Here is a 20658-nt window from a genome sequence, read left to right on the forward strand (position 1 = left end):
ATTAGTGTCCATTCAAGGTTCCTCTATTGGCGTGGCCTTGCTGTGGCGGGCATTAGTGTCCACTCCTGTTATTCTGGCTACCATCCCATTGTATGGGTAATACTACCTTTTATTTACCCATCATCACTTGTTGGCCATTTGACATATGTCTACTTTTTGGCTATTATGAGTGATGCTGCTGTGAACATTTGTGTACCAGTTTTTGTGCGGACATATGTTTCACTTATCCTGGGTAGATATCTAGGAGTGGGACTGCCCAGTCATATGGTAACTTTATGTTTAACTCTTGAGAAACTGACAGAAACTGGTGATTTTCAAAGCTCTTGCAGCATTTTCCATTTTCACAAGGTATAAGAGTTCCAACTGCCCCACATCCTCTCCTGTTGTTATTTGTCTTTTTTTTTTTATCATAGCCATCCTGCCGGCTGGGAAGTGGTGCCTTGTCGTAGTTTTGATTTACACTTCCCTGATGGCTCATGACATTAAGCATCTTTTCATATGCTTTTTGGCCATGTGTAAACCTCTTTGGAGAAATATCTGTTGAGCTCCTTTGCCCATTTTAAAATTGGGTTTTTGTCTTTTTATTATTGAGTTGTCGGTGTTCTTTATGTATTCTGGATACAAGGCCCTTCTCAGATTATATGAGATATCTAAATATTTTCTCCCACACTGAGGTTTTTTTTTTCAGTTTCTTGATGGTGTCCTTTGATGTGTAAAAGTTTTAAATTTTGATAGAGTCAAATTTATCTATTGTTTCCATGGATCATTTGTGCTTTTGGTGTCATATCAAAAAATTATTGCCTAGGGGACTTCCCTGGTGGTCCAGTGGTTAAGACTCCATGTTTCCACTGCAGGGGGCACAGGTTCGATCCCTGGTTGGGGAACTAAGATCCTGCATGCCGTGCGGCGTGGCCGAAAACAAAAGAAAACAAAACCAACCAAACAAAAATTATTGCCTAATCCAAGGTCATGAACATTTACGTCTATGTTTTCTTCTAAAACTCTTGCATTTAGGCGTTTGATCCATTTTGATTTAATTTATGTGTACAGTGTGAGGTAGGGGTCTAATTTAATTCTTTGGCATATGCGTATCCAGTTTTCCCAGCACCATTTACTGAGAAAACTGTTCTTTTCCCTGTTGAATGGGCTTGGTATCCTTGTCAAAGATCAATTGACCGTAGACATATCGGCTTAGTTTTGGACTCTCAGTTCTATTTCATCCAATTATATGTCTATCGTCATACCAACATCACATTGTTTTGATTATTGTAGCTTTGAGGTAAATTTTGAAATTGGGAAGTGTGATTCATCCAATATTGTTCTTTTTTTTTCAAGATTGTTTCGACTATTCTGAATTCCTTAATATCCATGTGAATTTTAGGATTGACTTGTCAACTTCTGCAAAGAATGTAGCTGGAATTTTTATAGGAATTTATTTTGTAGATCAATTTGAGGAGTACTGCTATCTGAACAATATTAAGTCTTCCAATCCATGAACATGAGATGCCTTTCCATTTATTTAGTTCTTTAATTTTTTTTAACAATGCTTCGTAATTTTCAGAATATAAGTTTTGCATATCTTTTGCTAACTTTATTCCCAAGTTTATTCTTTCTGATACTATTTAAATGGAATTCTTTTTTTAATTTTCAAATTGTTCATTACAAATGTATAGAAATATAATTGGTTTTTGTATACTGATCTTGTATCCCACAAACTTGCTGAACTTGTTTATTGGGTTTCATAGTTTTTTTAGTAGATCCTTAAGATTTTCTATATAGAAAATCACGTCATCTGCAAATAAAGAGAGTTTTACTTCTTCTTTTCCAATCTTGCTGACTTTTATTTCATTTTCTTGCTTTACTGCCCTGGCTAGAATCTCAAATACGATGCTCAACAGACGTGGGAAAAGTGGACATCTTTATTCACCTTATTTCTTAAGTGGTAAAGCTTGACACAAATTTAGCTTAGTGCTTCTCAAGCATTAATGTGGGAAAATACCTCACCTGTCCTCCTCAAAACTGTCAAGGTCAGCAAAAGCAAAGTTTTGAGAAACCATCTTAGCCAAGAGGAGCCTAAGGTAGGTAATATGATGACGAAATGTAATACGGTGTCCAGGATGAGATCCTGTAACAGGAAAAGAACATTAGGTAAAAAATAAGAAGAAGAATATATGACTAAAATACAGATTTTAATTGACAGTAAGATATTGGTTCACTAATTGTGACATATGTACCATATTACTATAAGATGTTAATAGGAAAAACTGAGTATGGGGTATATGGGAACTTTCTGTATTATCGTCACTATTTTTCTGTAACTCTTGAACTATTCTACAATTTAAAGTTTATTTTTAAATGGCATTAATGTGCTTATTTGTTATAATGCAGATTGTGACTCGGTGGACCTGTGGCAGGGCCCCAGGATCCTGCGTTTCCAAAAGATCCAGGGTGCATGGCCCACACTTTAAGAAGATTTCACTTTTGCTAATGAGTTTAAATGTCATCCTTTTGTGGGTAATCTGTTTTTTCTCTCTGACGGCTTTAAAATTTTTTCTCAGGGACTTCCTTGGTGGTCCGGTGGTTAGGACTCTGTGCTTTCGCCGCTGTGGCCCGAGTTCAGTCGCTGGTCGAGGAACTAAGATCCCGAAAGCCAAGCAGTGCAGCCAAAAAAAATAATAATAATAAAATAAAATTTTTTCTCTTTGTCTTTGGTTTTCTATGATTTTGCTACAGTGTGTTTTGATATGGATACTTCATTTGCCACGACTGGATTTTATTGTGCTTCTTGGATATAATGACCCATGCTTTTCATCATTTTGGAAAATAATTATCAGCTATAATTTCTTCAAAAATTATCTCCCTATTTCCTTCAGGATCTTCTAGAACTACAGTTAGACCGATGTTAGAGTATTGTGTTATATGCTGTCTGTTAACCTCTTTCATATTTCCCTGTGTCTCTGGAATGAATTCTGAGTAACTTTTTCGGATCTATCTTCCAATTTACTCTTCTTCAACTGCGTCTAACCCACTGCTGAATCAATCCACTGAGGTTTCAACATTATTATACGGTTTATTCCTAGAAGTTCAACTAAGTTCCTTCACAATCTTCTTGAGCTTTTTAGATGGAGTCTCATTTCTCATATTGCAAATTCTTTCACTTCATAACCATTTTCAGCAAACTTAACTATATATTCTTTATTGAATAATCCAATGTCCTAAGTCCCTTGGGTTCTAATTCTGCTTTTGTTTATGCTGACTTACTCATAATGGTTTGGTTTCATTTGCCTTGTAATTTGGAATTGTGAGATCGTGTTTGAAAGACTGGGTTTTATCTCTGGGAATCCCGTGAGGCCTTGCGGGCAAGATCCCCAGAGAAGGTTGTGTTCGCTCAGGCCAGGCACAGCCACAGCCCACCTGGGGCCACGCGGGCTGAGTTTCTCCACGTGGGCTTCCCCAGAACGTACAGGCAGAAGACCTGAGGTGACAAATGTCCAGTGGAGACTTTTTTTTGCACCCAGGGAGGTTCCTTCCGTCAGCATCTGCCCGTGCTGGGGCGTCGCGAGCGCACGTGCTCGCCACGCAGAGCCCACTGGGGACACAGGCGTCGTGTAGCACCTGCCTGTGCAGCCCAGGCCCTCGTTCTTGCCCCTGAGGATCTGCGGCAGCCCGAGGTTTGGGGTTTCTAGGGTCAGCAGACCCCTCAGGGAAGTGTCAGCCCCCACGCTGAAGTTCTGCTTCATTTTTCACCCCTGAGGGTTTCCTTTTCTTTCTTGTGACCTCAGGTACCTGACAAGGTATTGGTTTACAGTGGGAGATTTACAGTGGGAGGGTTTTCCGGGGTGTCTGGGTCTGTCATGCTGCTGCCGCTGTGAAGGTGTCGTTGTTTAAGCAGGAGCACTTGGTGATCCACTCAGAGCCCATCTTGGGGGGTGGGTGTGCCCATCCCCCAGCTGCTGTGGACGCACACCAGCGCCCTTAGCGAGAGGTGCCCTTGGACGACAGAGCTGCCTGGCTAACAGGTGCCTGGGAGCCGCCTGCCCCCACCCAGGGCAGCCCGTAGTCCACGGCTGGAGGGGGGATATCAGCCTAGACCCCTTGTCGCTGGAGAAACAGCTCTCTGAGGTGAAACTCACAGTCCTGTGACACCCACGGATCAGGCCACGCGTGGTGGGGTTCGCCGAAGCCACACCTTCGCCCACTGCTTTTCTCACACCCTCTCCCGAGAGCACAGCCCCCGTAAACCAGGTGCACCTGGACCGCCGTCGTGGGCTCTGCTTCTGGAGAACTGATCTGAGACAGGTGGTGCCGGGCGTGGTCCCGGAAGCATCCTCCACAGCAGGGTTTGGGGTTGGACGCCCACGGCTCACCTCCGGCGGCGGTGGACGTTGTCAGTCCCAGCACCTAGAGCAGGACTGGTGCTCAGAGCATATGTGGTGAAACGTGCCGCGTATGGGCAGGGGGAGGGCACAGGTACCATGGCGGGGGCGTGGCCCAAACCGTGTGCCCCGAATCCACGTGCTGCAGGGCTGATTCCTGGACCTCAGGAGGGGACTGTGTCTGGAGATGGCATCTTTAAAGAGGTGATCAAGGTACATGAGGTCATGAGGGTGGCCCCAACCCAATCCGACAGGTGTCCTCACAAGAAGAGAAGGTCGAGACATAGACACACACAGAGGACGGCCCCATGAGGACTGAGAGAAGTCGGCCATCCACGTGCCAAGGAGAGAGGCCTCAGGAGGAACCAGCCCTGCTGCCTGTTTTTTTTTTTTTTTTTGGGTTGCGCTGCGCTGCTTGTGGGATCTTAGTTCCCCGACCAGGGATCGGACCCGGGCCCTCAGCAGCGAGAGTGCGGAGTCCTAACCACTGGACCGCCAGGGAATTCCCATCCCTCCCTGCTGACAAGCTGATCGCAGACTTCGGCTTCCAGAACTGAGAAGAAGTACATTTCTGTCATTTAAAAGCCCCTATCCTGTGGTATTTGTTGCGGCAGCCCTGGCAGCAAGAACATGATGTGGGGTCTCCGGCGAGGCCCCAAAGGAGAGCCCCAGCTCTGAAGTGAGGACAGAGCACGTGCGAACCCCACAGAGCTGTTCCTAGAGTGCTCCTGGGGCTGGGGGGCTGCACATCTGACCACAGGACGTGGGTGACGGTGCGACCACAGCTCCCGTCTGGAGCTGGTGCCCTGAGACCCACCGACACACAGTTGGCGGGCTGGGTGAGGGCTTAGGGTAAGGGGGAGTGGACGCCAGGCCCTGGCTCACGCAGAGCCAGAGGGCTACATGAGCAGGTGGCCCGCACCACCACTTCCCCCACTACTGCCAGACCACAGCCTTGCAGAGGGTCCCCACGAGGGCACGGAGGAGGAGGCCTGGCCGGGTGCACCATGGCACGTGTGGTGTGTCGGGCCGCACGCAGGCACAGCCCCACTCGGGGCTGCCAACAGTGGCTGGGGAAACCCCTGGCTGGAGCTTCTGCAGTGCACTGGGTGACCCCCGGAGCGGAGAGGACAGCGGCTCCCGCGTGGCCAGGAGGAACGGCCGGGCCGGCTGGTCAGGGCCTGAGAGCATCAGGGGTGGAGGACGGGAACGAGGTGCTGGCGGCCACGGGAGTGAGGTCTTGCATCACGTGCTGACGTCTGCTGGGAGCGGCGTGAGGAGCCACTGAGCCGCCCACGGACCGCAGGACTTGCCCAATGGGTGCCGGGCTCACAACCGCGCCGGCCCAGCAAGCACAGGCTGGCGACACACCCCCTCCCAGCCTGGCCCGAGGCCACCCAGCAAGAGGGACACTGACCACTTCAGCTCGGCTGCCTTTGCCTCTCAGCCTACCTGCGGGTTCCTGCAAAACATCACCTTGGACCTCAGACCCCTCTTCCGGCACGGGGGTACCGCAGGGCTCCAGGCCTACAGGAAGCTGCTGGCCTGGCAGAATGTTGGACGGCCTCATAAGGAAGTAGCTGACACCCTGAGGGACTGCAGCACCGTCCTTCCGGATGTGGGCGTGACCTTGAGTCAATGACCCCAGAAGGCGGCCCACCGGGTCTGGGAACCCAGGAGTGGAAGCAGAAGCGGCCCAGCCCCAACAGGCTCCGGGACCCGCCGCGGTGCAGGTGCTTCTCGTCCCCGCAACTTCAGGCTGTGAGACCCTCGCGGTCCTGGTCGGCGAAGGAAAACATGGCCACCCGGGGCGTGGCGGGAGTGTCCCACTCAATTCACAGCCACGGCTACCACCTGGCCAGGCGGCTGCTCGTTGCTGTAGACCAGCAGGCCAGGTGGGCACCGTCCTGGCCGGGAGGACCCTGACCACCCATGGAGGCAGGGCTGCTGCCCCGGGCATCTTGGTACTTCCACGCCCAGGTTTAACTGCAAGTGGGCAAGAGAGCAGAGCCCGACAAGGGCTGGGTAACCAGGACTTTAGACCCCCAAGGGTGAGGGGCCACCCCCTGGGGCAAAGCAGGGAGATGGCATGGGTCAGGGCCTCATGGCCTCAGAGCCAGTGGCTCACCGGGTGGCTTGCCCCACTCACCCTCCTCCACCGCCGCCGCTCAGGCTCGTGACTGCACCCTTCTCTGGAGGGTTACCCTTGGCCGACACGGACCACCTTACCCAGGGGTCACGCTGCCTCTTCCACACAATCAACGACTGACCGAAGGGCACGTAAGACCCCCATCTCAGACGTAAGCGCCAATCACAAACCCAGCCTGGGGGGCTGGGCCGAGGGACAGGTCACCACCTGGGCTGAGCAGGCCCCAGCTGGCCCGGCCTCCACCTCGCCCTATGCTCTGGGTCACTCAGCCTGGGTTTCTCTGAGGGGTGCAGCCCCCGGCCAGCGTCTTCACGAGACCCGGTTCTTCTGCCCCAGGCCAGGACACAGTGGCCAAGCTCAGAGCCTGGGGCCGCAGCACCCCCTTAGCCCAACACACAAGCTGACCTCAGGACAAAAAGTGAGACAGGACCCGCGGGAAAGTTGGAATTGCTTTTATTTGGGCGAGCGCCGCAGGCCCGCCGTGGTCGGGTTAGTGTTCTGTCCTCAGAGGCAGCCGAAGCCTGGGCCTCCACCCGCCACCTACCTGGGTTAGTGGGACGTGCAAAGCTCAGTCGGAGAGCAGAGGCGGGGGCAGAAGCCACCAGGGCGCGGGGCTGGATGGGACAGGACTGGTGGCACCGGGCTGGGCTGCCTTGTCCCCAGGCCCAACACAGGGATTGAGGAGCCCTGGGAGAGGCAGGCAGGCAGGCAGCACCCAGGGTGGGGTTCCACAGGTTCCAGGGGACAGTGGGCCCACGGAGGGCAAGAGGCCTGCAGAAGCCCAGTCATTCCCGGCCGACACGCCCAAGAGCTGGGCAGTGGTGAGCCTTTCACCAGGAGGGTCTGTCTCCCACCCCAGGTCTGGGTCCTTGGGGCCTGGGGTGCGAAGGGGGACACAGAAGGCACTTACTAGGGAGCTGAGGCTGGAAGGCTGAAGCCAGAGGCGTGGGGTCTCGGGCACAGGTTGGGGGCTGGGAATGGAGCCGGGAACAGGCTGGGGCCTGGCCCGGGCCAGCTGGGTCTGCAGACTGGACCCTCATCTTCCCATGGGGAAGGGGCTTCCCTGGGCAGCCTAGAAGAGATGGCTGACCCAGGACTCCCTCCCTCCCTCCCCAGCAAGGCCCACTGAGCAAGCAGGTCAGTCCCGGAAACAGGAGAAAACGCTGGCGCTGAGGGCCCTGCTACTGGCGGGGCCGATGCCTGCTGCCCGAGCAGGTGGCTGGGGGCTGGGGGGGGCCGGCCTACAGGGCTGGGGGAACCTCGCCCAGATGGAAGCCCCCTGGGGAGATGAGAGGGCTGAGTTGGGGGCCCAGCTCTGGACCCTCCAAGGCACCTGGCTGTGGTGAGTGGCAGGTAAAGAGAAGCGGGGAGACCTGGGGTGTGGGGTCTGGGGCGTGTGAAGGGTGGTCAGTGGGGCTGGACTGGCCCCGGCCCCCAAGAGACAGGCTGTCTGGACAACAGATACATGTTAACGTGTTAGTCTGTACTTTTTGGTTAAACTTTAGGCACCGCTTGGGAGGAAGACACCTTGAAACGTTAAAGACCCCAGCACCTAGGCGGGGAGTCTGGCCACATGCAGAGCGGGAGGCGGGGTGCAGGAAGGGGTCAGGCTGCCGCTGACTCGGGGCCCCCCGCGGAGGGCGCGGGCCCTGAGGCGTAGCGGCGGCCATAGCCCGAGGACGAGTAGGACGAGGAAGAGAAGGTCATGGAGAAGCCCGAGCCGGTGGCGTCAAAGCTGCCGCGACGGGAGCCAGCCCGGGAGCCGGTGCGCGAGCTGGAGCGCGAGCCGGCCGCGGAGCCGGAGCCGCTGATGCTGTAGGGGCTGTAGTAGCCCTTGCTGGACTGGGCGGCAGCCTCCAGCAGCCGCAGGCCCGTGCCCTCCTCCACCATGCTGCGGTCCAGCGCGTCCTTGTAGGAGATCTTGAGTTTGGTCTTGGGGCAGGTGAGGTACTTGGAGTAGGCGCTAACGTCGCGCAGCTTCTGGGCGGTGCGGGCATCCACGGTGCCGCGCTGCAGGGCTTCGTCCAGGGCCACACGGCCTGGCGTGTCGGGCTCGATGAGGCCACCCGTCAGGTACTGCACCTCCAGGAAGCGCTGGCCCGCCTCGTAGTAGAGCCAGCCCTTCTTCAGGGCCTGGGCGGCCGACATCTTGGTCTTGGTGCGTGGGTCCTCGAAGCCGCAGAAGGCCTTCTGGGCCAGGTTGATGCGGTCCACCATGATCTTGTCCACCAGGCCCTTGTTGACGGCGTCGGTGACGGGGAAGCGCTCGCCGGTGCTGGGGTCGATGATGCCCCCAGTGCAGGCCTGCGCTTCCAGCAAACGCTGCCCGGTGATGTTGTCCACCAGGTTGCGGTGCATGGCCTCTGTGATAGACACCTTCTCCAGCGTCTCCGTGTCCAGGATGCCAGCCACGGGGCCCGTCTCCTCAGTGGGGTCGGACCAGGAGGCCAGCTGGGTCCTGGAGACAGCGGGGCTGATAGGGTAGGAAGAGGAGGACCCCACGGAGGATGAGCGTGAGCGGAAGCCGCCGGCGTTGCCTGAGAGCATGTCGGCGAACTCGGCGATGGAGAGCGTGCCGGCGCGGTACTGGTCCAGCGCCGAGCGGTCGATGAGGCTCTTGGCGATGGCCTCATCGATGTCGTACTGGCGGCCCGAGCGGCGGTCGATGATCATGGACTTGACCACGCCGTCCGATGAGGAGATGGTGATCTCCTCCCACTCGCACTCCTGCTCGGACAGCTCCAGGTAGGTCTGGTGGTCGATAAGGCCCTTGCGGTAGGCCTCGTACACCGACATCTCCTTGCCCGTCTCCGGGTCCACGATGACCACACGCCGCTTGCGCACCGAGGACTTAGAGGATGTCTTCCGCTCCCGCTTCTTCTCCTTCAGCGGCAGGAGCCGCAGCCCCGTCTGGGGGTCAGTGACGCAGCGCTCCATCAGCTGCAGGTAGGTGAGGTTCTCCTCCGTGTTGGGGTCAAAGAAGCCCTTGGTGTCGTCCGAGGGGTCGGTCAGGATCTCATTCATCTCCTCGTCAAAGAGGCCGCGCTGGTAGGCCACGTCCACGGGCAGGCGGTGGCTCTCCTCGGGGTCGATGATGCCGCCCGTGGCGATCTGGGCCTCCAGCAGCCGGATGCCGTGGTCCTTCAGGATCAGACCCTTCTTCATGGCCTGGAAGAGGGAGATGAGCTTCCCGGAGTAGGGGTCCTTGTAGCCGGTGACGGCACGCTCGGCCGACAGCAGCTTGTCCTTAAACTCGGGACCCACGATGCCCACGCGCACGGCCTCCTCCACGGTTAGCTTGAGCCCCTTGATGGGGTCGATGACGTAGCCGGTGGCCGCCTGCGCCTCCAGGAGCTCGAAGGCCGTGCCGGGGCGGATGATGCCCTTCTTCATGGCCTGGTACACCGACAGCCGCTCCCTGGTGGCGTCGACGAGGACGCCGGCGATGCTGCTGGTACCCTCGAGGAACTTCTGCAGGTCCTTGGAGACCTCCTCGACGGAGGCCAGGCCCTCCTGCAGCCGCAGCGCCGTGGCCTCATCCATGACCTGCGAGCGCACCAGCTCCTCCACCGTGATCTGCTTGCGCAGGCCGCGGAAGGTCAGCTTGCGGGCGTCCGCGAGCGGCAGGAGGAGCTGGCCGCTGGCCTCGTCGCGGCGGCACCGCCGGAGCAGCTGCGTGTAGCTGAGGCGCTCGTCCGTGGAGGGATCCACGTAGCTGCGCACCTCGCTGGGCTCTGACAGCCGGTCGTGCGTGTCCTTGTCGAGGTAGCCGCGCTGGTAGGCCACCTCCAGCGGGAGGTGGAAGCCTAGACGCGGGTCGATGATGCCGCCCGTGGCCAGCTGAGCGTCCAGCAGCCGCAGGGCCTCCTCGGTGGGGATCAGGTCCTTCTTCATGGCCTGGAAGAGCGAGATGGTCTGCTCCGTGTAGGGGTCACGGTAGCCGGTCACAGCCCGCTCAGCCGACAGCAGCCGGTCGTGCAGCTCGGGGCCCACCAGGCCCTTCCGCACGGCCTCATCCACGGCCAGCCGCTCGCCCTTCACCGGGTCCAGCAGGAAGCCCGTGGCCGCTTGTGCCTCTAGTAGCTGGCGGGCCACCTCGGCACTCAGCTGCCCCTTCTTGAGGGCCTGGTAGATGGTCAGCGTCTGCCTGGAGCTGGGCCGGTAGATGCCGGCCACACAGCCCGTGCCGTAGAGGTAGTGCCAGGCGGACTCAGCCTCCAGCACCTCGCGGAGGCTCCTGGCGCCCTCCCGGAGCAGGCTGTAGGACTCGCGGGAGATGACCCGGGCCTCGTACAGGTTCTCGGCGGTGATGCGGCGGCCGACGTGGTCGAAGGAAGCCAGGTTCTGTGAGCGGACTATCTCGGTTTTCTCGATGATCTCGATGATGATGATGATCATACGCTCCTTGGTCACGCGGCCGGCCTGGAAGTCGGCCATCAGCTGGGCCCGCTGCTCCTGGGGGATCAGGTCCGACTGCATCACCTCCCACAGGGACATGGTGGAGCCACTGTGGCTGCCGCTCCCAGGGATGTTGATCTGTGTCTCCTCGAAGGCCCTCCGGGTCTCCTCCTCGGTGTACACCCGCGTGGTCTCCACCACCTCTGCTTTCTCTGCCCCTCTCAGCGGCAGGAGCCGCAGGCCCGTCTCGGGGTCCTCCACGCAGCGCTCCAGCAGCTGCAGGTAAGTGAGGTTCTCGTGCGTGTTGGGGTCGAAGAAGCCCTTGGTGTCGTCGCTGGGGTCCTGCAGGACGCGGTTCATCTCCTCGTCGAAGTAGCCGCGCTGGTAGGCCACGTCCACGGGCAGGCGGTGGCTGTGCACGGGGTCGATGATGCCGCCCGTGGCGATCTGGGCCTCCAGCAGGCGGATGCCGTGCTCCCTGAGGACCAGGCCCTTCTTCATGGCCTGGAAGAGAGAGATGGTGCTGCCTGAGTAGGGATCCTTGTAGCCCGTCACGGCCTTCTCAGCCGACAGCAGCTTCTCGTGCAGCTCAGGGCCCACGACACCGGCCTTCACGGCCTCGTGCACGTACAGACGCTGGTTCCGCACAGGGTCCACCAGAAAGCCAGTGGCTGCCTGGGCCTCAAGCAGGAGGGTGGCGGTGCTGGCCCTGAGCAGGCCGCGCCGCATGGCCTCGTAGATGGTCACCTTCTCTTTGGAGTCCTCCAGGTAGATGCCAGCAAGGCAGCCGCTCCCCTGGAGGAGTGTCCGCACCGAGTCCAGCTCCGAGAGGTCCTTGACCGACGTCTTGCCATCCTTGAGCTGCTCATATTGGGTGCCGTTGAGGACCCCGGCGGCCAGGAGCTCGCTGGCCGGCACAGGGGCTCGGAGGCCACTGAAAGAGAGCCTCTCCCGCCGTACGGTCTCCACTTCCTCCACGATGGTGATGAGGATCTTGATGACCTTCTCCACGGTGACCTTGCCCGTGCGGAACTGGCGCAGCAGCTCCTGCCGCTGCTCGGCCGTGAAGTACTCGGAGTTGATGAGCTCCCACACTGTCACCGTCCTGCCCTGGAAGCTGCCCACGGGGACCTCAACAGTGGCCTTCTGGAAGGCCTCATGGGCCTGGAGCTCGGAGTAGAGCTCCTGCTGCCGGGCCCGGGCAGCCTCCTCCGAGAGCGGCAGCAGGCTCAGCCCTGTCAGCTGGTCGGGGCGGCACTGCTGCTGGAGGTGGCTGTAGGTGACGGGCTGCCACGTACGGGGTTCGTAGTAGGTCTTGGCATTGTCCTCGGGTGCTGAAAGGGCGGTGCTGGTCTCCTTATCCAGGTAGCCCCGAGCACAGGCGACGTCCAGGGGCACACGGTGGCTCTTGCTGGGGTCCACGATGCCACCTGTGGACAGCTGGGCGTCCAGCAGACGCAGGCCCTGCTCCCTGGGGATGAGACCCTTCTTCAGGGCCTGGAACAGGGACACGCTCTGCCCTGAGTACGGGTCCTTGTAGCCTGTCACAGCCTTCTCGGCCGACAGCAGCTTCTCGTGTAGCTCGGGCCCCACGAGGCCGGCGCGCACTGCCTCGTCCACAGTCAGCCGTGCGCTGGTGGTGGGGTCGATGATGTGCCCGGTGCCGGCCTGGGCCTCCAGCAGGGCCACAGCTGCCTCTGGCTGCAGCAGATCTTTCCTCAGGGCCTCGTAGATGCTCAGCTTCTGCCCTGCCTCCTCTAGCCACACACCCGCAATGACGCCGGAGCCCCGCAGGGCCCGCCGCACGGCCTCCGCCTCGGCTACCTCCTGCACGGAGCGCTCGCCCTGCTGCAGCTGGCGGAAGAGCTCACGGTCAATGACCCTGCTCTCAAGCAGCTCCGCAGCAGGGACCAGGGCACGCAGGCCCTCGAAGCAGAGCTGGCCCTTCTGTTCGTGCTCCTCGACCACGGTGATGACGATCCTGATAATCTTCTCCACGGTGACCTTGCCCGTGCGGAACTGCCGCAGCAGGTCCCGTCGCTGCTCGGCCGTGAAGTACTCAGAGTTTATGAGCTCCCAGATGGTCACCGTCCTGCCCTGGAACTTGCCGAACGGAGCGGACACGGTGGCCTTCTCAAACACGTCCCGGGCCTCTGAGTCGGTGTAGACCAGCTCACCACCCTTGGCAGCCTGGTCTGTGAGCGGCAGGAGCCGCAGGCCCGTCTCGGGGTCCTCCACGCAGCGCTCCAGCAGCTGCAGGTAAGTGAGGTTCTCGTGCGTGTTGGGGTCGAAGAAGCCCTTGGTGTCGTCGCTGGGGTCCTGCAGGACACGGTTCATCTCCTCGTCGAAGTAGCCGCGCTGGTAGGCCACGTCCACGGGCAGGCGGTGGCTGTGCACGGGGTCGATGATGCCGCCCGTGGCGATCTGGGCCTCCAGCAGGCGGATGCCGTGCTCCCGGACGATGAGGTCCTTCTTCATGGCCTGGAAGAGGGAGATCTGCTCCCCGGTGTAGGGGTCCTTGTAGCCAGTGACGGCGCGCTCGGCCGACAGCAGCTTGTGATGCAGCTCAGGGCCCACGACGCCCTCCTTCACGGCCTCGTTGACGGCCAGCCGCCTGTTCCGCACGGGGTCCAGTAGGAAGCCTGAGGCCGCCTGGGCCTCAAGCAGGATGAGGGCTGTGCCCGGGCTCAGCAGCTGCCTCCTCAGGGCCGCGTAGATGGTCAGCTTCTCGTCGGCAGGCTTCAGCAGCAAGCCGGCGATGCTGCTGCGGCCCTGCAGGTAGTGGCGCACATCCTCCCGCTGAGCGAGCTCAGCCACCGTGGTGCGGCCCTGCGCCAGCCGCTGGAGCTCCTCTGTGCTCAGGATGCCCACCTCCTGCAGCCGCTGGGCCGGCACCTTCTGCCGCAGGCCGTCAAAGGCGTAATCAGGCTCTGCCACGGCGGCCGGGCCGTCGGCTGCGTCCTGGCCATTGGGCAGGGCTCTGGCGGCCGCAGCCTGAGAGGCAGCGACCTCCCCCGGGTGGGCCAGTGCAGCGCGGCGCTCCTCCTCCAGGTGCTGCAGCCGCTCACGCAGCCTCTGGTTCTCCTCCGCCAGCAGCTTCTCCTGCTCGTGCCGCTGCAGCTCCAGACACCGCAGCTCCTCCTGCTTGCGCCGCACCTCCTCCTCGGCCTCGCGCTGCCGCCGCCGGGCCTCCTCCATGCTGGCCGCCAGCTGCTCCTTCTCCTGCTGCAGCTGCTGCTGCTGCCGCTGCTGCTCCTCACGCAGCTGCTGCGCCTTGGCCACCTCGTCCTGGAAGAGCTGCTCCAGCTTGGCCTTCTCCTGCTCGATGAGGTGCTCCCGCTGCAGCAGGCTGTCCTTCTCGGAGAGGAAGCTCTGCTGCAGGGCCTGGGTCTCCTGAAGCAGCTGCTCCTGCCGCACCATCTGCATCTGCGAAGGGGGAAGGGGGCGGTCAGGGCCATGCGGGCGGGCCTCCGGGAGCACCTGCCCGAGAGCAGACCCCGCCCCAGATCCCTGCCCACGCGCGGGGAGATACCTCCTCAGACTTGAGCTGCAGCAGCTGCGCCTCCTGCTTGAGCTTGTCCTTCTCGCGCTCCAGCTCCGCGATGGCCTCCCGCAGGCGCTCGGCATCCTGGTCACTTTGTTGCCGCTGGGTCTCGAGCGTCTGCACCAGCGTCACCTTCTCCTGCGTGGCGAGCTCCGTGCGGTACAGCCTGTCGCCTATCTCCTCCGCCTGCTTCCGGAAGCGCTGGGCGTCCTCCTCCGCACGGGCCTGAGCCCGGCTCATCTCGGCCACGCGCAGCCTGAGCCGCTCCGCCTCGGCACTCATCTCCAGCTGCCGCTGCCGCTCTGTCTCCAGAGTCTTCTGGAAGCCCTGCGTCTCCTGTGCCAGCTGCTGCGCCATCTGTTCCTTGTCCTCCTGCAGCCGCCGGGCCTGCTCTTGGGCAAGCTCCTTCTGCTGCTGCAGCAGCTCTGCCTCCGCCTTGAGCCGCGTGGCCTCCTGCACCGCCTGCATCTTCTCCTTGAGCATCTTCTCTGCCAGGGCCCGCTGCTGAACCAGGTCTTCCTCCGCCAGCTGCCGCAGCCGCGCCGCCTCCTGGGCCGCCACGCTCAGCCGCGCAGCCTCCTCCGCCACCTGCTTCATCTTCTCCGCCTCCTCCTGCAGGAGGCGCTGCGTGTTGTCCTTGTCGCGCAGAACGAGCGCGCGGTTCTCCGCCTCGATGCGGGCCTTGAGCTTGCCCAGCTCCTCCATCTGCACGCGCAGCGAGAACAGCTCTTCCTCCACCTGGCCGCGCTGGCGGGCCGCCTCCGTCACCTCCGCCTTCAGTCGCTGCAGCTCCTCGTCCAGGATGCTCTTCTGGTGGTCGGTCTCCTCCAGCTGCAGCCGCAGAGCCGTCAGCTCCTGCTCTACCTGCGCCTTCTGCCGCAGCGCCTGCTCAGCAAACTGCTTGTGCTTCTCCATCTCGGCGTCGGCCGCCTGCTTCTGCCGCAGGGCCGCCTGCTCTGCCTGCGCCCGCCGCGCCGCCTCCTGCTCGGCTTCCTTCCGCAGCTTCTCCGCGGCAGCCTGCGCCTGCGCCTGCGCCTGAGCCTGTGCCTCCGCCGACTGCTTCAGCCGCTCCGCCTCCTCCACTTGCCGCCGGGACTGCGCCGCCTCGTGCTCGGCCCGCTCCCGCGCTGCCTCCGCCTCCTCTGCCGCCCTCCGGGCCGCCTCGGCCTCACTGCGCAGACGCTCCAGCATGCTCTGCTCCTGCTGGAGCGTCTGCTGCAGCTCCTGCTCCTTCTGCCGTACTGCGAACGCATGCGCCTTTTCCTCCGCCTGCAGCCGCTTCTGGGCGGCCTCCTGGGCCAGCTGCAGCTGCCGAGCCGACTCCTGCTCTGCTCGCTCACGCAGGCGCCGCGCCTCCTCCACCTTGGCCTTGAGCCGCTCCACCTCCTCCAGCGCGGCCTTCCGTTGCCGCGCGGCCTCTTCCTCGGCCGCCAGGCTCTTCTGCACACGCTCCTCGGCCTCGCGGCGCCGCCGCTCCTCCTCTGCCGCCAGCTGCCGCTGCCGGGCGGCCTCCTGCTCCGCCTGCTCCTTGCTGCGCAGCGTGTCCTCGGCGTTGCCACGGATCCGCCCCAGCTCCAGCTCCAGCTCCGCCTTGCCGGCGGCCGCCTTCTCAAAGCTCCCCTTGAGCGCCAGGATCTCCTCCTCCACCTGCCGCCGCTGCCTCAGCGTGTCCTCCACCAGCCCCTTCTGCCGCTCCAGCTCGCTCTCCGACGCCTTGCGCAGCTGCGCCAGCCGCTCCTCGATGTCGGCCTTGTGCTGGGCCGCCTGCTCCTCCAGAAGCCGCCGCTGGAAAGCCTCGTCTTCTGCCAGCCGCCGCAGGCGCTCGTTCTCCGCCTCCTTCTCCTTGAGCGCGATCTCCGCCTCCGTCTTGAGCCGTGTGGCCTCGCTGATGGCGGCCAGCTTCTCGGCCAGCACCCGTTCTGCCTCCGCCCGCTGCCGCACAGCATCCTCCTCCGCCAGCTGCCGCTGCCGCTTGGCCTCCTCCGCCAGGGCGCGCAGGCGGGCGGCCTCCTCCGCCAGCTCGCGGAACCGGCCGGCCTCGGCTTCCAGCCTCTGCTTGGACTTCTCGCTGGTGGAGCGCGACTCCTCCTCGGCCCGCGCCTTGCTGGCCAGCAGCACCTCCATCTCAGCCCGCACTTTGGCCAGCTCGGCCTCCAGCTCCCGGCGCTTCTGCGTGGCCGCGGCCGCCTCCCGCTGCAGCCGCGCCAGCTCCTCCTCTAGCAGCTGCCGCTGCTGCTCCCCCTGCTCCGTCTCGGCCCGTAGCCGGATCAGCTCCTGCTCCGCCGCCAGGCGCTGCTGCGCGGTGCCCTCCGCCAGCTGCCGCTGCTTCTCCAGCTCCCGCTCGGCCAGCTCGCGCTGCCGCACGGCCTGCTCCTCTGCCTTGCCGCGCCGCCGTGCCTCCCGCTCCGCCTCCTCCTTCTGCTTCTCCGCCTCGGCCTGTGCCAGGCTCTTCTGCTGCGCCACCTCCTCCGCCTGCAGCCGCATCCGCAGCGCCTCGTTGGCCTTCAGCTGCCAGCGCTCCAGCTCCCGCTCAGCCTCCGCGCGGGCGCGCTCGGCCTCGGCCTGCTGCTGTGCCCGCCGCGTGGCCTCCTCCCGCAGCTGCACCACGGCCACGTGCTCTTCCTTGAGGGTGCGCTCCAGCTGCGCCGTCTTCTCGGCGAAGGAGGCGTGCTCGCTCTGCAGCTCTGCCTCGGCGCTGCGCTGCGCTGTCTCCAGGGCCACCTGCACTTGGCGTGCCCGCTCTGCCTCTGCCTGCCGCAGGCGCCGCTCCGCCTCCTCTGCCTGCAGCCGCAGCTCCTCCAGCGCCTGCAGGGCCCGCTGCTTCTCGCGAGCCGCCTCAGCCTCTGCCTGCACACGCAGGGCCAGCTCGGCCTCCGCCTGCCGCTTGCGCTGGGTCTCGTCTTGCACCTGCCGCCGCAGGCGCTCCGCCTCCTCCTGGGCCTGCCGCTTCTGCGCCTCGGCCTCTTCTGCCCGCGCACGCAGTGCCTGCAGCTCACCCTCTGCCCCGCCGCGCTGGCGCTCGGTGGCCTCCAGCTGGAGGCGCACCACGCGGATTTCCTCTTCGATCCGCAGCCGGCTGCGCTCGGCCGCCTCCACCTGCCGGGCCTTGGCCTGGATCTCCGCCTCCGAGCTCTGCCGCAGGTGCTGCAGCTCCTCCTGGATGCTGCGCTTCTGCTGCTGCGCATCCACCGCCACCTCCTCCCGGCGTGCCACCTCCTCCTGCATGCGCCGCTGGAGCTCCTGGGCCTCGCGCTCTGCCAGCGCTTTCGCCTGTGCGTGCGCCTCGGCCAGCTGCCGCTGCTTCTCCAGTGCGGCCTCCACCTCGGCCAGTCGCTCCCGCTCCTCTGCCCGCTGCTGCTCAGCCAGCCTCTGCGGCCGCAGCAGAGAGAGGGAGAAAACCGGAGAGAGGAGTGAGCACGGAGCAGGTGCTCCCAGCACACGACACGGTGCCACCACAGCTCACCCTGACAGCGCGGTGCAGGGGTTGGGAGGGGACAGAGGTCCCGGCCCAGCCGAGGGAGGCTGCGTGCACCCACCCAGGGCACTTGGGGCAGCGAGCGCAACCTGGCTCCACAGTGCTCACCAGCCTGGGGATAGGAGACCCAGATGTTCTCCCCTCTTCCCGCAGACAGGCGACAGAGACACACAGACAGGGGCCGGGGGGAGAGAGAGAGAGAGAGAGAGAGAGCAAGCAAAGCAAGGGGCTCACAGGGCCTGGGAGCCGCGCCCGCCATACAGCCCTGCCTGAGCACCGCTGAATGCCCGGCGGCCTGGCTCTGGCCACGGGGCCCCTCTCCCTGACCCGGCGGGGCAGGGTGGCCAGCATGGGACATCAGCGCAGATCTGAGCCAGTTCGGAAGGGGGACTCGATAGCCTGCGGTTCTGAGCAGAGAGGAAGCTGCAGGTAGGCCAGACGGAGGGGTCACCCAGGAGGCAGGAGGAACAAGGCGGGGAAGGTACCCTTCCTCACCCAAGCACCTCGGGGCACCCCTCCCCAGCCCCCATGACCCAACAGCCCAAGGTTCTTGCAGAGCAAGTGGCCAAGCAAAGAGCCCGATGCAGAGTCCCGAGGAGGCACACACACGAGAGCCGGTGGGATGCCTGGGGGGGGCAAGCGCCAACACAGAAGAGAAAGAGAAGATGCCAGCCGCCACAGCAGCCGCCACAGGGAGGGCAGTGCGGCGTCGGGCCAAGGTGGGCTGGGCCGCAGGTCAGGCGAGCCTGGGGACAGGCCGTGCTGCGGGGAGCTGGGCGGGGGGGCGTGGGGAGAGCTCAGGCGGGCTCCTAGGGGCCACATCTGGGGCAAGGTGGGCAGCAGGATGGCCTTCCCACCCCGGCGGGTCATACCTCCTCCTCCTCCATACGCCGCAGAGTCTCACCGATGAACTTGATGTACTGGCTTGTGAGCGTGCTCAGCTCACTGTAGCGGGTACGCAGGTCCACGTACTGGGGGGCGGGAGGGAGGAGGCACCCAGAGTCAGCCCTGCCCCTGCTGACTCAGGCTCAGCCCACCCACCAGCCCTGCCCCTCAGCCTCACCTCCTGGATGACGCTCTCGGCCCCCGACTGGACCTTGGGCTTCTTGGCTGGTGAGGCCACCGGCTCCAGCTGTGCCTTGTACGTGACCAGCTGAAGCTCATAGTCCTGCAGGGACACGCTGGTTGGCCGCCAGCTCTGCCCTCCCCACCCTGCCCCTGAACCTGCCCACAGGCTTTGCCCATTACGGCCTGGCCTGGGGGGCCCCCTTGAGGTCCCAGGCCCACCACCTGCACGTCTCCCCTGGGACACGAGGCTGCAAAGGCCTCACCTTGATGGCATTGATGTACTGCTTCGCGAACCTCTGGCACTCCTCCACCTTCTCCCCGTGGCGCTCGATATCTTCCAGCAGTGCCTGGGAGAGCAGGGTGGTCAGCAGCCAGAGGGCGCACCACGCCCCCGCCCGGCTCCCACCGGCCCGGCCGGGGCCCACCTACCTTCTCCTGCCGCAGCTGCTCTTGCACGGCCTGGCTGTCGGCCAGTGGCATGGCCTGGATCTGCTCCTGCCTCTGCTTGGCGTCCTGCAGCCAGGCGCCCAGCGGGTCCGCGCTCTCGCGGTAGTAACGCAGCTGGCGGCCCAGCTGCTCGAGCTCGCGCTGCCGCACATCGGTCTGGGCCAGCACGGCCTGCCAGCGCTCCAGAAGCAGGGCGACCCGCTCACGCCAGCGCTCCACCTCCACGTCCCGCTCGCCGTGTCGCTGTTGCAGCCGCTCGCCCACCTCCTGCGCCCCCCGCAGCTCGTCCCGCAGGGCATCGAACACAGGCTGCTGCGCCTCTGCCTGGGCCCGAAGCTTCTGTTGGGTCAGAGAAGAGGGTGCCGTTTCAGCCCGAGGGCCCTGCCGCTGGCCCCGGCGTCTCTGGGCCCTCACGGCAGGGCGCGGGCCTGTGGCGGTACCTTCAGCGCAGCCTTGGTGGCCTCGAGCTCTGGGAGGGTGGCGGGCACGGCCTGGGCCTCCTTGAGCTGCTGCTCGTGGGCCCTGAGCACCTCCTCGGCCCCCTGCGTGCTGCGGATCACCAGGCTGATGGTCTTGAGCCTGCGGGAGAGCAGGGCTCAGAGCGGGGCTGGGGTGCAGCCCACACACCTTCCACACCAGTGACCCTCCCGCGGGTGGGGGGCCCTAAGTCCTCCTCTAATAGCCCCTCAAGCCCTCTCACCCCACATCCAGTCATCAGGAAGCCCTGCCTGCAAGGCACACCAGGACTGAACCCCTCCGGCCACCTCTGCGACCCCCACCCTGGTCCACACCGGCCATCCCGTGGCCAGACCCCCCAGCGGACCCCACATCGTTGGCACCGTTGCCCTGCCAGTTCATATACTCCCCAAGACGCCCCTTCGGTCACAGCCCCCCGGCCGCCGTCAGGTGCACTCACTTCTCCAGGTAAATGGCGGACAGGCTGCGGACCTGCTCCAACTTGCCCAGGGTCAGCTCCAGCTCTGAACGCAGAGTGGGGGCAGCGGGTGACGGCTCGGGCAGGGCCAGAACCTTCTCGGCCTCGGCAGAGAGCCGGGCAACCCCCTTGCCCAGCCCCTCCACCTCAGCCTGTGCTTTCTACGAGAGACGGAGCAGGAGGCGAGCTGAGCCCACACGCCCAGCACACAGCACGTGTGCAAGGCCGGGGTGGGGTGCAGCAGGGGGTAGGGTGCAGCACGGGGTG

At 62.3% G+C, this 20658-nt stretch overlaps 1 protein-coding gene across 8 annotated transcripts in view; it reads right to left on the minus strand.

The window, feature by feature from the left end:
- Positions 1–6962: 6962 nt before the first annotated feature.
- LOC113633702 (plectin) overlaps positions 6963–20658 on the minus strand; it is a 56089-nt gene continuing 42393 nt past the window's right edge. For 6 of the 8 annotated variants that reach the window (XM_027132072.1, XM_027132076.1, XM_027132077.1 and 3 more), the window contains exons 25-32: positions 20374–20552; positions 19898–20036; positions 19440–19796; positions 19274–19357; positions 19006–19110; positions 18815–18913; positions 14456–17836; positions 8131–14349 (exon numbers count right to left, since the gene is read on the minus strand). In XM_027132072.1, the coding sequence (XP_026987873.1) occupies positions 8131–14349; positions 14456–17836; positions 18815–18913; positions 19006–19110; positions 19274–19357; positions 19440–19796; positions 19898–20036; positions 20374–20552 (10563 nt within the window). Of the gene's footprint in view, positions 14350–14455; positions 17837–18814; positions 18914–19005; positions 19111–19273; positions 19358–19439; positions 19797–19897; positions 20037–20373; positions 20553–20658 lie in introns of all 8 variants that reach the window. The other 2 variants (XM_027132078.1, XM_027132071.1) reach the window with 2 other exon arrangements.

This window comes from Aethalodelphis obliquidens, unplaced genomic scaffold (assembly GCF_003676395.1).
Source record: "Aethalodelphis obliquidens isolate GAN/ISIS:26980383/991018 unplaced genomic scaffold, ASM367639v1 scaffold41, whole genome shotgun sequence".
NCBI lineage: Eukaryota > Metazoa > Chordata > Mammalia > Artiodactyla > Delphinidae > Aethalodelphis > Aethalodelphis obliquidens.